The sequence below is a fragment of the Eumetopias jubatus genome, unplaced genomic scaffold (assembly GCF_037043125.1).
Source record: "Eumetopias jubatus isolate StellerSeaLion01/CBP00866 unplaced genomic scaffold, mEumJub1_p1.0 scaffold_7, whole genome shotgun sequence".
NCBI classification, from domain to species: Eukaryota; Metazoa; Chordata; class Mammalia; order Carnivora; family Otariidae; genus Eumetopias; species Eumetopias jubatus.
Genome location: NW_028274813.1, coordinates 61,815,004 through 61,831,359, shown reverse-complemented (window position 1 = coordinate 61,831,359; position 16,356 = coordinate 61,815,004). Strand labels below are relative to the sequence as shown.

At 37.9% G+C, this 16,356-nt stretch overlaps 1 protein-coding gene across 1 annotated transcript in view; it reads right to left on the bottom strand.

Annotated features, from left to right (window-relative positions):
• SNX6 (sorting nexin 6) overlaps positions 1 to 16,356 on the bottom strand; it is a 55,095-nt gene that overhangs the window by 23,165 nt on the left and 15,574 nt on the right. Inside the window, exons 5-8 of the mRNA XM_088024641.1 lie at positions 14,664 to 14,785; positions 12,636 to 12,759; positions 7,038 to 7,133; positions 4,669 to 4,774 (exon numbers count right to left, since the gene is read on the bottom strand). Of these exons, the coding sequence (XP_087880767.1) occupies positions 4,669 to 4,774; positions 7,038 to 7,133; positions 12,636 to 12,759; positions 14,664 to 14,785 (448 nt within the window). The remainder of the gene's footprint in view (positions 1 to 4,668; positions 4,775 to 7,037; positions 7,134 to 12,635; positions 12,760 to 14,663; positions 14,786 to 16,356) is intronic.

Genomic DNA, 16,356 nt, shown 5'->3' with positions numbered 1-16,356 from the left:
AATTCTGCTGCCTGGAATAAAGATTAGAAATGGAGACACAGAAGGCTGAGTAACCAACTAGGAATTTGTTGTGTCAGATACTGATGGTCAGGATCAAGTTAGCAAAAACAGTGACAGCAGAGAGGAACAACAAAGCTGGAAGATATTTAGGAAACCTAATAGGTAGGATTTACAAGCAAAAGACCTAAGGTAGGAGGGAAAATTACAGAGCTTGGGAAGCTAGATGAAAGGTGGTAGCACCATTATCCTTGGGTGCTAGGAGGCGAAGTATTCAACTTCAGCACAATACTTTTCCCAGGGCTCACCCTATGGGACAAATTGCTGAGAAAAGATTACTCGTTTCAGAAAAAGGATAGTATAAGTGCAATGGTTAAGAGTATAGAACTGGAACCAAACTGCTTAGGGTCCAATCCGAATTTACCAGCTCTACGACCTCAAGCTTATCACTTAACCTGTGTATGCCTTGCTTTCCTTATCTGGAAACTGACCCTGAAATTATTTTTTACAGCAAGACATTCCTGGATCCTAATATCTCGCCCTGAGAACACTACCCTCTTTAGCTGTTACATCATCATATGATCATAGAAAATAAGCAAACTGCCCTGATTTTATATATTACAGTGTTGTTGAAAACTTAATTTTTCATAGTCCAGGCTAAGTTCATGCATCATGAAAAAGTAATTTTTACTTTATAATTCTGTAAAATTGTATGTTATTTAATTAATCATACGTAATAATTATGATTTTGTAAAGAGGTTCACAACCATCTTTCTTAAAAGCACTGTTCCATTTGGTCAAATAAATAAAGAAGAATCACTAATATTTTCTTCACTTTTCTTAATGGATGACTGTCTACCTTTATAGTTCTTTATGTTTCCACAGCACGAATATACACACCTATTACAGGACTGATTACAGTACACTGTAATTTTTTGCTTTCGTGTTTATTTCACCTGCAAATTTTTTTTTTAAGATTTTATTTATTTATTTGAGATTGAGCATGAGCAGGGGGAGGTACAGGGGAGAAGCAGACTCCCCACGGAGCAGGGAGCCTGACACAGGGCTCCATCCCAGGACCCCAGGATCATGACCTGAGCTGAAGGCAGAGGTTTAACCAACTGAGCCAACCAGGTGTCCCTATTTATTTATTTTTAAAAAGATTTATTTATTTGAGAGAGAGACAGAGCACAAGTGGGGGGAGAGGCAGAAGGAGAGAGCCTGATGGAGGAATGATCCCAGGACCCTGAGATCATGACCTTAGCCGAAATCAAGAGTTGGCTGCTTAACCAGCTGAGCCACCCAGGCCCCCTGAACTCTATTACATTTAAACTCCATTGGTATAAGTGATACTTATCCCAAGAACATAAGGTTGGCTTAACATCTGAAAATACAATTAACCAGGGGCGCCTTGGTGGCTCAGTCGCTAAGCGTCTGCCTTCGGCTCAGGTCATAATCCCAGGGTGCTGGGATCGAGCCCTGCATCGGGCTCCCTGCTTGGCGGGAAGCCTGCTTCTCCCTCTCCCACTTCCCCTGCTTGTGTTCCCTCTCTTGCTGTCTATCTGTCAGATAAATAAATTTTTTTTAAAGATTTTATTTATTTATTTGAGAGAGAAAGAATGAGAGACAGAGAGCATGAGAGGGAAGAGGGTCAGAGGGAGAAGCAGACTCCTCGCTGAGCAGGGAGCCTGATGCGGGACTTGATCCCAGGACTCTGGGATCATGACCCGAGCCGAAGGCAGTCGCCCAACCATCTGAGCCACCCAACCATCTGAGCCACCCAGGCGACCCTAAATAAAATCTTTAAAAAAAAAAAAAAGAAAGAAAGAAAATACAATTAACCATACTAAGACTAAAAAGGAAAAATGATATGATTATCTCAACACTGTAGGTGCAAAAAAGAACATTTGATAAAAATCCAACATTCATTCCTGACCTAAAAGAAAAAAAAAAACTCTCAGAAAACTAGCACAAGAGAATTTTCTCAACCTGATAAAAAGCATCTAGGAAAAACCTACACCAAACACTGTAATGAATGGTTTAAGAATGAATGCCTTCCGCATAAGATAAGGAACAAGGCAAAGATGCCTACTCTCACCACCTCCATCCACACTGTACTGGAGCTATAGGTATAGCTTCTGTACAATGGGGCAAAGAAAAGAAATAAATGGAATCTAAATTGGAAAGAAGTCTAATTGTTTCTATTAGCAGATGATCATCTATGTAGAAGATCCAAAGGAATCTACAAATAGTTACTGGAACCGGTAAGTGAGTATATTTAGTAAGACTGCAAGATATATGATCAATATAGAAAATACATTGTATTTCTATATATTAGCAAATAACAACTAGAAACTGAAAGGTATAAAATACATCATTTACAACAGCATCAAAAATAATTAGGGATCAGATAACTATGTATAAAATCTGTACAACAAAAGCTATAAAATATTGCTGAGAGAATTTAAGGAAGACCTAACTAAATGGAGAAATACACTATATTCATGTATTAGAAGAATCAATATAGTTAAGACATCAATCCTCCCCAAATTGACCTACAGATTCTACACAATCCCAATCAAAATCTCAGACACCATTTTTATAAAAGTGACAAGCTGATTCTAAAATCCATATGAAAAAAGGGGCGCCTGGGTGGCTGTCATTAAAAGTCTGCCTTCGGCTCAGGTCATGATCCCGAGGTCCTGGGATCAAGCCCCGCATCGGGCTTCCTGCTCAGCGGGAAGCCTGCTTCTCCCTCTCCCACTCTCTCTGCTTGTGTTCCCTCTCTCGCTGTGTCTCCCTCTCTGTCAAATAAATAAATAAAATCTTCAAAAAAAAATAGATAAAAAAATAAAATCCATATGAAAATGTAAAAAACCCAGAGGGGCCAAAACAACTTTGGTAAAGAAGAATAAAGCAGGAGGACTTATATAAGAAAAGATATTCATCATCATCAGTCATTAGGGAAATGCAAATTAAAATCACACTGAGACACCTATGAGAATGGCTAAAAGGAAAAAGAATGAGTATCATTGTTGGAAAACACGTGGAGGAATTGGAACTCTCATGCACAGCTGGTAGGAATGTAAAATGGTACAATCATTTCATTTTGGGAAAAAAACTTTGGCAGTTTCTTAAAAAGTTAATTATACACTTACCACATGACCCAGCCACTCTACTTTTAGGTATTACCCAAGAGAAATGAAAGCACATGTTCCATACAAAGACTTACATTTAGATGGTTCATGTCAGCTTTATTTATAACAGTCTAAAGCTAACAATGACCCAAATGTCCACCAACAGCTAAATGGATAAACAACTGTGGTATATCCATACAACAGTGTAATACTCAACAATTAAAAGGAATGCCCTCTTGATACACACAACTTGAATTAATCTCAAAATAATTCTGTTGCATTTTAAAGCCAAATAATAAAGAGTACATATAGTATGATTCCATTCACATAAAATTCTAGAAAATGCAAACTAATCTATAGAGACAGGAAGCAGATCAATGGTTGCCTGGGGACAGGGCAAAAGGGAGGGAATACAAAGGGCTGTAAGGAAACTTTTGGTGGTGATGGATATGTTCATTATCTTGATTATAGTGATGATTTTACACATATGTCAAAATTTATCAAATTGTATACTTTGAACATCGCAACTTGCTGATATCAACTTATACCTCAATAAAGCTGTTAAAAGAAAACATTAGTCTATCTTGAACTTTGAAGGAATCTTTTACATACATGATTTTGTAACATCATGTACTTGATCATTTAGAAAGTATTGGCTCAATGAGTTATGCAGATCTTCCAAATGTTGACACACTTCATTATACATAAACAACATCAAAAATACCACACTGACATATGATCATCAGTCTCCTCAGACAAGTCTTTATTGTGAAGCAAGTTCATGAGGATGGATACAAGTTTTCCAAAATTCTAATTATTGCTGAAGAGCTTGACTTTTATCATGGTCAACAAATACTGTCAGTTGTTTTCCTTAAAGTGACAGATTCACTTAATTTTTAAGAAAATGTCTACCAAATACTCAAATCTGAATAATCATAGTTTGGCAGCTGTTCTCTCAAGTAGAAATGGTGTTTTTTTTTGGGAAAAAAAAAAAAAGGCAGATAATTCAGTTGCAACTAAAGTGCTTTTCTAAAGAGAACCATTATATTTCAGTACGCAAAGTGCTTTATGTATACCTTCCATTTCATCATTCAGAATATTAAAAAAGTGAACTCAAGGGAAGTGTTTATTACAATTAGTAATTTTAACTGCTTTATCAAGGATAATCTTAATTGATTTTTTTTTTCTAACTGCAAACGCACTGCAGGAAAGAATATAGTGACTCTTAGCACAATTTGGTGCCACTGTCTTAATCTGTGCTAAGGCACCAGTAATCTTATCCACCATGACTTCTGCTTTATCAGTGTAAATGTCAACACGGTGAAAAATACAAAAAGCATCATGGATTGTTATGAAAATAGTTTTGACCTCACAGACTTGCTAAAAATAAAAAGAGCGTTAGGGTCAAGACTTCACAGACCACAGTTTGAGAACCACTGTTCTATAGCAGACTTTTATAAACTATAAGTAACATAATAGCTTTATAATTATTCCATTAAAAAATGTAAGCTTTAGCCACAGAGAAAAACCTTACTTTTGTGGGATCTTGTCATCCTATCAGATTTAGCAGATGCATCCTTAACTCGGTTATGATATTCTAAAAGGAATGTTCGTTCATGCTCAAAGAAATCATCTACATCCTATAGGGTCAAAAGAAAATATAATTTTTCACTTATTTACTTTAGTGTAATACATAAATCACTTTACCATTATAATCATAAAAGATCAGTAAAACAGCACAGCTATCCTCTAATAATCAGATGTTCTAATGATTTCACCAACAAATTCAGACTTTATACAGACATGCACTTCTACCTATCCAGGAAAAAATCTGCAATGGTTTTGCAGTTGAAAGCTTAGATCCTTCCATAATGGTTCACATTCACATGTTGTACTCTGAAATATGTTCCTACTCGTGCTCTGTGTCTACAGTCCAGCCTCTCCAACAAATATACTGCTGCCAGGGGGGAGTAATCAATTGCTTTTGAGAAGAAAAAAATTCTGATAGACAAGTCTGGATCTATTTCTCTTGGTCTACTATGTATTCTATGAGTCATTCTTAAAGGCTGTGAGGCCTTTGCCATTACAGCCCTCTCTGATTGCTTTGGGGAAACATGGCCAAACTAGCTTTCTGGGAGCAATTATTGTATCTTTTTTGAAACAAAGCTAGATACGCATTAAAAATAAAAATTATTAAAAGTGCTTTCCTCCTTTCTAAAACAGCAATCATTTTTTGAAAAAGCACCAGCTAAAATTATGTAATTCAAATCCACATCAACAGAATGGGAAAGAAGAGTCAGTACTAACAAAATGTCCTTTAAAATTTGTAATTCATGTGTACCAATTTTTTTAACTGTTAAAATGGGGATAAAACTATCCAACTTGTAAGGTTGAAGAGTAAACAAAATGTGGATTAACAAACACCACATTGTAAATATTCAAAAATGTTACTACTTTACCAAAATCATAATCCATATAGTGGACTAATGCTAAGAAAAATGTTCAATATTAATGCATAAGTAGCATCAAAATGGAAGGAAGTGGAGTTCTTATTAGAAAGTAGCCATGGCATATGCGCTGTCAACATACCAGCTGACCTGTCTCTGAAAAACCAAAGTATAAATCAAATAAATAGTACTTCTTCCTACCTAAGTTTTACTGTAGATGTATCTATAAAAATAGGCAATGATGGGGGCGCCTGGGTGGCTCGGTCATTAAGTGTCTGCCTTCGGCTCAGGTCATGATCCCAGGGTCCTGGGATCGAGCCCCACATCGGGCTCCCTGCTCAGTGGGAAGCCTGCTTCTCCCTCTCCCACTCCCCCTGCTTGTGTTCCCTCTCTCGCTGTGTCTGTCAGATAAATAAATAAAATCTTAAAAAAAAAAAGGCAATGATGACAAAGCAGCATTATTTATCTCTTTCTTAGTACCTGCTTGATAATGTAATATAAACACTTTCCTCTTTTAATGGTAAGAATCTTCAGATAAATCAATTCTTGTACCATTTTTAGAACATCATTAAGAAATACTTAGGTGCTATTTATTTATTTCTTTTAGTTTTAAATATGCCTGTTATTTATTTATTTGTAAGCTCTACGCGCAATGTGGGGCTTCAATTCACGACTCTGAGATCAAGAGTCACATGCTCTACTAACTGAGCCAGCCAGGCGCCCCACAACAAAACTAAAACCTCAAAGGAGCTCTTCTAACTCCAGATCTGAACCCAAGTGTGCCCCCCCCTTTTTAAAGATTTTATTTATTTGACAGAGAGAGACAGCGAGAGAGGGAACACAGGCAGGAGGAGTGGGAGAGGGAGAAGCAGACTTCCCGCCGAGCAGGGAGCCCGATGCTGCCCCTAACATTTGTAAGGCCGAGGGCAAGTGTACAAATGGAGGCAGAACCTCTTTTGTGCCCTATCCTGCAGCTCTGTAAGGCACCTAGAGAAACCTCATGTGTGTATATAAACGGATATTCTATCCTGCACACTGATCTTCTCCCCTGTGCCCTCCCTCTCCCCAGCTGTTCCATGGTCACCCTTGACCACCCATGAATGCACACACTGGAGGATGAATTCAGGGAAGAGGCCCACAGAAGAGAAAAAGTTGGAAGGAGGCTTCAGATTTGGGCAAGGAAATATGGAATTCCAGACCCCTAAAGCATGGTCTAGCTTGGAGGGAAGGGGTATGCACAAATCCCCTTGTACCTACAGACCTCACCCCTGGGAGAAGGAAGTTCTCTAAAGAATAGAATCAAGGGCAGGGGGCCCAGATTCCCAGGCCTAAGCATTCTACTGTCCAAATTCTCTTTTACTGTAATAAGTCATCTGCACATCTGAAATCTCAATCTATCTTCTTAAAAGAAGTAGATTCTCAAACAAATACCTCTGTTAATCAAATAAAAGCTTACCTTTACGCCTGAAACAATTACTCCATCTGCTGATTTTACCATGTTTTTAAAGAAATCTTCAAGTTTCTCTTTTTTATTTTTTCCTCTCACACTCAGCTGAAAGAAAGGTAAACTTAAGTTGGCAATTTTTTTAGATTACAAATGGAAAGTAATGCCTCTTTTATTCTCTGACATCAAAATGGCAACCACAAAAGGATCCTGGTTTTTAAAATAAAGTGGCAATATCATGTGTATCAGTGACTTTCAAACTTTAGTGTATTAAAGAGGAGGCTGGCCTCTCTCAAAGATTTAGATTCAGGTGATGTACAATAATGCCTAGGTATCTCAAATTTGATATGTATATTTGATAATCCCATTGCAAGTAGCCTTCTCATCACATATATAGTAATATATAAAGGCAACTAAAAATTTAATCCAGGAGTTCCTTTAAAAATCCCATTGCAAGTAGCCTTCTCATCACATATATAGTAATTATATATATAAAGACAACTAAAAATTTAATCCACGAGTTCCTTTAAAGATGTAAAATTTATTGGAGTCTAATACACCATCATAAGACTCTGTAAAAGCTTTGAAAATACATTCTGCAAATCCTTTTTTTGGTAAGATTTTATTTATCTTATTTAAGAGAGAATGAGAGAGAATGAGCGGGGTGAGAGGCAGAGGAAGAAGCAGACTCCCCGCTGAGCAGGGAGCCTGATGTGGACTTGATCCCGGGACTCAGGGATCATGACCTGAGCCGAAGGCAGATGCTTATCCTACTGAGCCACCCAGGCGCCCCATATTCTGCAAATTCTTCACTCTGAACTCATACAAATATCATGTCTTGTCCTGTTTTGGGGATCAGCAACTTATACCATAAGGGACACAAAAGGTGACTCCAGATGGCAAGAATGGTTATCTAAAGGCAAAACTGAGAAGCAGCCAACTCTTTGACTTTACCACTTGCTGCATCAGGGTGTCCCATAATGGAACATCCCATCTAATTTCCGTATCTACTGCCATGGCTTCAATGTTCACCATTATGTAAATGATTCACAAATCATGATCACTACCCCTAAGCTCTTTCTGAACCTCAGACCCTATTTCCAATTGCCTATATTACATCCTTACATGGAGATTCTGCTAAATCCACATTAAACTAAGACAGTATTCATTATAATCTAATCTCATCTCCAAATTTTTCTTCTTGGTTCCCTATCCATGGTCCCTCCATCCAACCAGTCTCTCCAACATATTCCCTTAAGCCCCCCACCTCTCATTAAAAATCTTGAAATAATCTACAACTTCTTGTCTCTGACAGCTCAAATTCTACCATCAAATCCTGAAATCTGTCCCTTTCTTTCCCACTGTCCTAGTGAAAAACCTCATTATTTCTTGCCTAACTACTATACTGGACTACTAGTTAACATCTCTCATTTCCTCAATTCAATCCATTTTGTTGATGACTTCCAAAATCAAATTTTGAGCATCTCCTCCTTACTCAATACCCTTACAGGGTTTCACAATGTTCAGAGTTAAGAAGAAAACTCAGAAGAGATCCCAAAGATGTAGAAGTACGTGGGATCCAGGAGAGCTAGAAAGTATCTTCATCAAAATGGAAAGGCACAATGTGATACATCATGTTAACAGAATAAAGGACAAAACCACATCATCTCAATAGCTATACTTTTTCATAACAAAAATACTCAACAAACTAGGAACAGAAGGGAACTTCAACTTGATAAAGAGCATCAACGAAAACCCTACAGCTGGGCGCCTGGGTGGCTCAGTCGGTTCAGCGACTGCCTTCGGCTCAGGTCATGATCCTGGAGTCCCGGGATCGAGTCCCGCGTCAGGCTCCCTGCTCAGCGGGGGTCCGCTTCTCCCTCTGACCCTCTTCCCTCTCGTGCTCTCTGTCTCTCATTCTCTCTCTCAAATAAATAAATAAAATCTTAAAAAAAAAAAAAAGAAAACCCCACAGCTAACATCATACTTAACAGTGAAACAATGAATGCTTTCCCCCTAAGATCAGAGACAAAACAAAGATGTCTGGTCTTGTCATTTCTATTTTACATAGTACTGGAGGTCCTAGCCAGGACAGTTAGGCAAGCAAAAGAAATTAAAAGGGTATCCAGATTAGAAAGGAAGAAGTTAAAAAAAAAAAAAGCTAAAACATGATCATGGCTGCCATGGTGATTGAGAGTTGTGGGAGACACATAGAGTTGTAGGATTTGATTTCTGACTAGCTTCCACTTCCCACTGAACAAGGTCATTTTTTCATCTAAAGGAACTGCTGAAAGTTGAAATGAGCTTTTATGGAAAATGGGAGAGAGCTGTCTAAAGTCATAACCTTGTTATAAATGATGGAGCAGGCAATCTAGACTAGATGAGAAATAAGTAAAGACAAAAGAGCTTCTAACAGGGTCAAAATGCTGGAGAGGTCAAGGGTCTAGATGTACCAGTGAGTTAAAGAACAACCAAAATAGGAGTAGGGAAAAAGAGAGTTGTCTATGTTTGGAGTCTAGTTGTCAATGTTTGGAGTCTCTTAATACTAGAGTTTAAGAACTCAGATAAGAGATAGGGTCCTGGGTGTGGCCACTGATAAGGTAGCAAGAATTGAAGGGACATTAGGGTGTTTTTTTTTAAGATTTTATTTATTTATTTGACAGAGAGATAGAGAGCACAAGGAGGCAGAGTGGCAGGCAGTGGGAGAGGGAGAAGCAGGCTTCCCGCCAAGCAGGGAGCCGGGTGTGGGACTCGATCCCAGGACCCTGGGATCATGACCCGAACTGAAGGCAGCTGTTTAACCGACTGAGCCACCCAGGTGCCCCAAGGGAATTAATTAGGTTAAATATTTAATCTACTGTTAAGCAGACTCAGACTATACCTAGTAGAAACAGAGAAGGTATATAGCTACCTAAGTAAAGCAACACTAAAGGCTTACAACAGTGACTACTTCTCACACAACTGAACGCTAGAACAAGCTTTTCTAGGCCTCCCAAACGCCCCATGGCCTTTTTAGACTTCAAGCACCCTAGCCCTACTTCAACAGCTCATGAGTCCCATGACCCTCTGAAACTTAGATAACAAAATAGCACATACAGATTGCTTTTCCTGCCCCAGTGAAGTGAGTAAAGATCTGAGAAACATCATCAGAACAAGATTGAGAGAAACTTTTTAGTTTTGGGCCTATAATCTGCAATAACCTATTAATGTACTTGCTATTAATTAATTATATATTTTAGAAGGGTTTATTTATTTGAGAGAAAGAAAACACGTGAGCGTCGGGGGGGGGGGGCGCAGAGGGAGACTCTTAGGCAGACTCCATGCTGAGTGCAGAGCCTGATGCGAGGCTCGATCTTACCATCCTGAGATCATGACCTGAGCCGAAATCAAGAGTCAGGTGCTTAACTAACTGCACCACCCAGGTGTCCCGCCATTAATTTGTACAGAATATTTGCAAAACACTTTCCTGTCTTTTTAGAGTTTCTCCAAAACACCATATGCTGACATAAAAGGGTTATTATAATGCAGCACATCATTATCTCTATTGAGCATATATTAGTTTGGGAAGAAGAAAAATGTATGTTGATGGGAGAAAACTTATGAAACCCTAAGATTTCTGAAAGCTATTTATAAAGCTGATCTAAACAATTAAAAATCATTCACTTACTTTTTTAAAAAATTTTATTTATTGATAGAGCGAGAGTGAGAGAGCACAAGGAGGGGGAGTGGCAGAGGCAGAGGGAGAAGCAGGCTCCCCACTGAGCAGGGAGCCCGATGCAGGACTTGATCCCAGGACCTTGGAATCATGACAGGAGCCGAAAGCAGAGGCTTAACCAACTAGCCACTCAGGTGCCCCTCATTCACTTACCATTTTAACAAATACTTATTTTACATCTTAATTGTCAGCCACTATTCTAAAGTACTAAGGATACAATGGTGAAAAATTAAAGCCTTGCTTCCAGAGAGCTTATATTTTAGCAGAAGGAGACAAATAATAAATATACAAATTTTTTAAATACAGATACATAATGGGGCGCCAGGGTGGCTCAGTCGGTTAAGTGTGTGACTCTTGATTTCGGCTCAGGTCGTGATCTCAGGGTCCTGGGACTGAGCCCCGTGACAAGATCTGCTTGAGAGTCTCTTCCTCTCCCTCTGCCCCTCCCCACTCCCTGCTCGTGCATCTGCTCTCTCTCTCTCTCAAATAAATAAATCTTAAAAAAAAAAAAAATACAGATATGGGGCGCCTGGGTGGCTCAGTCGTTAAGCATCTGCCTTTGGTTCAGGTCATGGTCCCAGGGTCCTGGGATCAAGCCCCGCACTGGGCTCCCTGCTTGGCCAGAAGCCTGCTTCTCCCTCTCCCACTCTCTCTGCTTGTGTTCCCTCTCTCGCTGTGTTTCTCTCTGTCAAATAAATAAATAAAAAAATCTTAAAAAAAAAAGTGTAAAAAATAAAATAAAAAAAATACAGATGTAATTTCAGATAGCACTAAGGAATTTGGCAATGGGCTACAGTACGTGGAGCACGAGGTTCCTCTAGCACAAGTCGCCTTGAACCAATAACACCACGCCTCACTGTATACATACCTATGCTGCTCTACCAATTATTATTAAGGTTCTGGCCCAGGCCACGAACAAGGTTGAGGAAAAACAAACACATAAAGGGTAAAACTGATGACAGCATTCTATATCATGTGTTCTTTGGTAACCCTACTCACGAATTGTTTTCACTTCTTATAATTCATGATATAGCCAGCATTCTTTACAATTAATTCCTAGTTACAAACGACCACATGCCAGTATCACATACCACATTTATGCTTGTGAAAGTACCCATGCTTAAGTGCTATGTTTCTGTGATCTTGAGTTACTTCATACCCTTTTAAAAAAATGTGTTCTCTCTACTGCTAGACTTAGGACATTTTGTCATCATTGTCATGTCTACTAAAACCAAACCAGAATGACAAATTTATATATACAAAATTCTTTGATCTTGATGTTAACTTGTAAACAAATTAGCACTATGCTACATTTGTTTTTTTGCTAAAATTATGAGTTAATCTTGTCATCCGAATATAAATCCCAAGATCTGTATTGCCCATCCATTAAAATTTTTTTTGCCAGTACTACAAATGAAGAAATCTTTAAAGCTCAATTGCATCAATTTTTCTATTTGCACTGTAACAGTTTTCAGGCAGGGAGGGAGGAAGATTAGGAGCAATCGCACTGAAGAAGGTCAGTTAAACAGATCAAAACTTAATGATTAACCCAAAAGTAATCTGGAATTCTTTAGCTCAAACATCTCATTGGGATTCCCCATAAGGCTTCAGAGGACTCCAAACTCAAATTTAAGAAACAATCAAGTTGATAACCGTGTTTCTTAAAAAGTTCACAATTCAGGATGAAAATCAATATCCCATGTAGTAACATGATTTTCCCTCATTTCTTCAACTAATCTCAAGTTCTACTGAAATACCGTATTACCACTACAAAAGTATCATTTTAAACTGCCTTGAAATATAAGAATGTTACAAAAAAGGGTCATCTAACTATTCCCTGCCTTTCCCAGTAACTCTAAAAATAAACTTTGATCACTACTTTAATCAATACTCACATCTTGATTATATTCCAAGAAGACATGAAAATTTAAATCTTTTCTCAAAATAGGATGTGCTGCCACACGACATAGGAACACTTCATGCATTGCAACAGTCTTCTTGAATATTGCCAAATATTCACTAGAAACAATACACAAAATTAAAGGTAAAACACTGCATCAACTAGAAAATCATCTGCAACAATTTTTTCAACAAATGCTCTGAATTATACTAAAAGCAAAATTAAAGATATAAAGATATAATCCACGTAAGCAAAGGTTTTAGTTGAACTGTTAATAAAATATATAAAACCCAGCTCTGAAAAGGCTTCATGCTAGTTAATAGTATTTATTGTATTTAAATGTTAATATTTTTAGGTTTTATGAACCTTTCTTCCTATGCAAGTTGATGTTAAAGTAACTATAGAGGGGTTCGTTTTCAACTCCAGAGAACGTATACTACAAGTTATTCAATATAATCTTTATGACTCAATTTCTAGATAATTACTGCATTTAAACACTTTTATAAAAAAAAAACAAACCCAAACCTCAGTAAACATATTTTTGACATTAATAATTATTTTCATCTAATGACCCAAACACACAAGAAAAAAGCATACTGCAGAGAGACTAATTTTTGTCATTACATTGAAAAACTGTTTAAAATATTTTAATATCATCAGTGAATCACAGCGATCATATAGTAATACATGTCAGTTTGAAAAAAAGAAACACTCAAGGAAAAGGCCCAATATTCTTGCTTCAACTACGTGCAAGGAGGATAAATTTTACATACCAGCAAACCAGCAGGACCAATGTTGGGAGAAGTTTGATCTCTGTGAGGGTAGTCATTCAGTGAAGACAAAAAAGAAGGATGCAGAGGATGGAGGTAGCAGTAGAATAAACCCAAGGTTCTCTGTTATCCAACCCCTAACCAGACCACAAAAGAATCATGATCAGGGCCACTGGAAAACCACAGATTCTTTAATATTAATGTGCTCTGCTAATTTCCAGTTTTCAGTCTTATAACTATAAAAGTATAGACTTCTGTCTGCTCTCAGGCTATTGCTTGCACCCAGCATGGACAAAAATCTTAAAATACCTGGCACCTTACACTTTGACAAAAAAGATCCACTTTGCTAATTTATCTTGTCAAATGAGTTTAGCATTCTGAAGAGGGGTCTAGTCGCCATGTGGATAGACGCTTAAAAGCTGAAACTAAGTGAAGAAAAGGAAATGCATGAAGAGGAGAAATGGCCAGAAAAAGAGTGATGGAAGTGATGATGATACAAGGAAAGTTATTTCTTTGTATAGCTCCCAAAATACAGAAAAACAATATACTGCAAATCTAAAATTATTCATATGTCTAGTAAAAGGGGAAAGATTTGGTATTTTTAGCAAGTATGCTAAAAATAAAATAGAAACTATCTCAAATTTTTTCAAGGATTTAATACATTTCTAGTATATGTGAAACTAATAATCATTGAATAACATTTTAAAGACTATTCTCTTGTTACTTTGTTCCTATTCTTTTCCCTTCAGCCAGAAGCCAGAGACAGAAAAAAAGAAGGTAAAAATTACACACACACGCACACACACATTTTTTAAAAAAGAAAATAATATATGAAGAATTGCTCAGTGCATATTTCTATGAGAAACAGAAGTTAGGGTGGTATGCACATATCGAAAAAAGAAAACTAGGTTGGCAATGACTAAAACCTTGTAAATAAAAAATAAAACAAGTTACATTCTGCTTTAAAAAGTCGTATTTCCCTTTCTACTATTTTTTAATAAAGTTTTGGAACCTCTGTTTTCAATTTTCAGAGTCTATTTAAAACGTTAAAGAATTTTACAATACAGACAATTATTCTATAATTTTCCTGTAGGCTCTGATCATGATCATTAAAACTGGTTGTTTGGCTTAAACCTGCATCTTTCAGAAAGGGTCACTGTGGTGAAATGATTAAAAGGATGGGATACCAGAGAGCACAGAAAAAGGCATTAAAACAAGCACAATTAACAAGAGCAACAACAAAAATCACATACGCTTCCAGTTCCTGTTTCATCTTTGTGAATTCTTCCTTAGTCATGGACCCTTCTCCTTCTCCAAGCTTCTGCAGTTTTTCCCTTGAAGCATCAAAATCAGGTCTTGGTGGTGCTGGTGGGATCTGTAAGAGAACCAAGTCACTTAATTATTTATTTTTAAAGATTTTATTTATTTATTTGAGAGAGAAAATTAGAGAGAGCACATGAGAGGGAGGAGGGTCAGAGGGAGAAGCAGACTCCTCGCTGAGCAGGGAGCCTGATGCGGGACTCAATCCAGGGACTCCAGGTTGATGACCTGAGCCGAAGGCAAAAAGTTGCTTAACCAACTGAGTCACCCAGGCGCCCACAAGTCACTAATTTAAAGACTATTTTCTTTTTCACAGCAGTTATACTACTACCACCATAAAAGACTTTATCTGGGAGAGCTAAAGACATCCTGAATGAACACGACACCAGGAATATCCCAATTCAGGATACAGAAATTTTTTTTTTTTTTTTTTTATTCATTTGAGACACAGAGATACAGAGAGAGAGAGAGAGAGAGAGCATGAGCAGGGAGAGAGGCAGAGGGAGAAGCAGGCTCCCCGCTGAGCCAGGAGCCCGATGCGGGGCTCGATCCCAGGACTCTGTGATCATGACCTGAGCCGAAGGCAGACGCTTAACCATCTGAGCCACCCAGGTGCCCCAGGATAGAGAATATGATTAGGTCCTTTGTGCCAAGGAAGAAATACAGCAGAGCACTATTTTCTAGTATAAGAACACTAGTTTCCAAACTTTAATCTGCAGATTCCTATGTGGCAACTTAGAGTCCTCAAATGTATATGCGCATTAAGCTCTGACTATACACTAAAAGAAGATGCATACCATTTTTCAGAAGGATGTACATGGTTTGATTAAATACAAATATATTTTTTAATTAAGGAATTCACAGTAGCTTTATGCTATTCTATGTTTTTAAAATTCATGAATGCCAAGAGTATGATCCAGCAAGGAATGTTAAAAAGCGTTCCTGAATTGGAGGAGTGTTATCAGAAGAAGAAAGCACTGACTTAAAACCAAGAGAACAAGACAGGGATTAATGACTAACATCATTCTATTCACTCACAGTGGGTAAGTAAACAGTTACCTGAAATAAAAATATAAGATCTAGAAGAGATGTATCATTCAAAGGAAGGATAAAGAAAAAGTTTATCTTAAGAGGAAGGGCCTAGAAGTAAGAACTGTTAAGGGGAAATGATGGCAAGTAAAGAAAGCAAGAAGATAAGAGGAAGAACAGATAAGTAGGGGAAAGCTAAAGAATGAACACAAGAAAAAGGTTATACTTGAGGAAAGCCACAGGGAAGGAAGCATCAAGTACAGCTGAGCACACATTCATGGATGCCCATACACCACATCTACTATGTGCCAGGAATGATGCTGAACAATGTGCATATAAAGATAAATAAGACATGGCCTTTTTTTTTTTTTTAAAGATTATATTTGTCAGAGAGAGCACAAGCAGGGGGAGCTGCAGGCAGAGGGAGAAGCAGGCTCCCTGATGAGCAAGGAGCCCGATGAGGAACTTGATCCCAGGACCCTGGGATCATGACCTGAGCTGAAGGCAGGGGCTCAACCAACTGAGCCACGCAGGCGTCCCTAAATAAGATATGGTCTTGATCTTTGAGAAGTGTTTAGTGTGTAGAAGGACATGGTA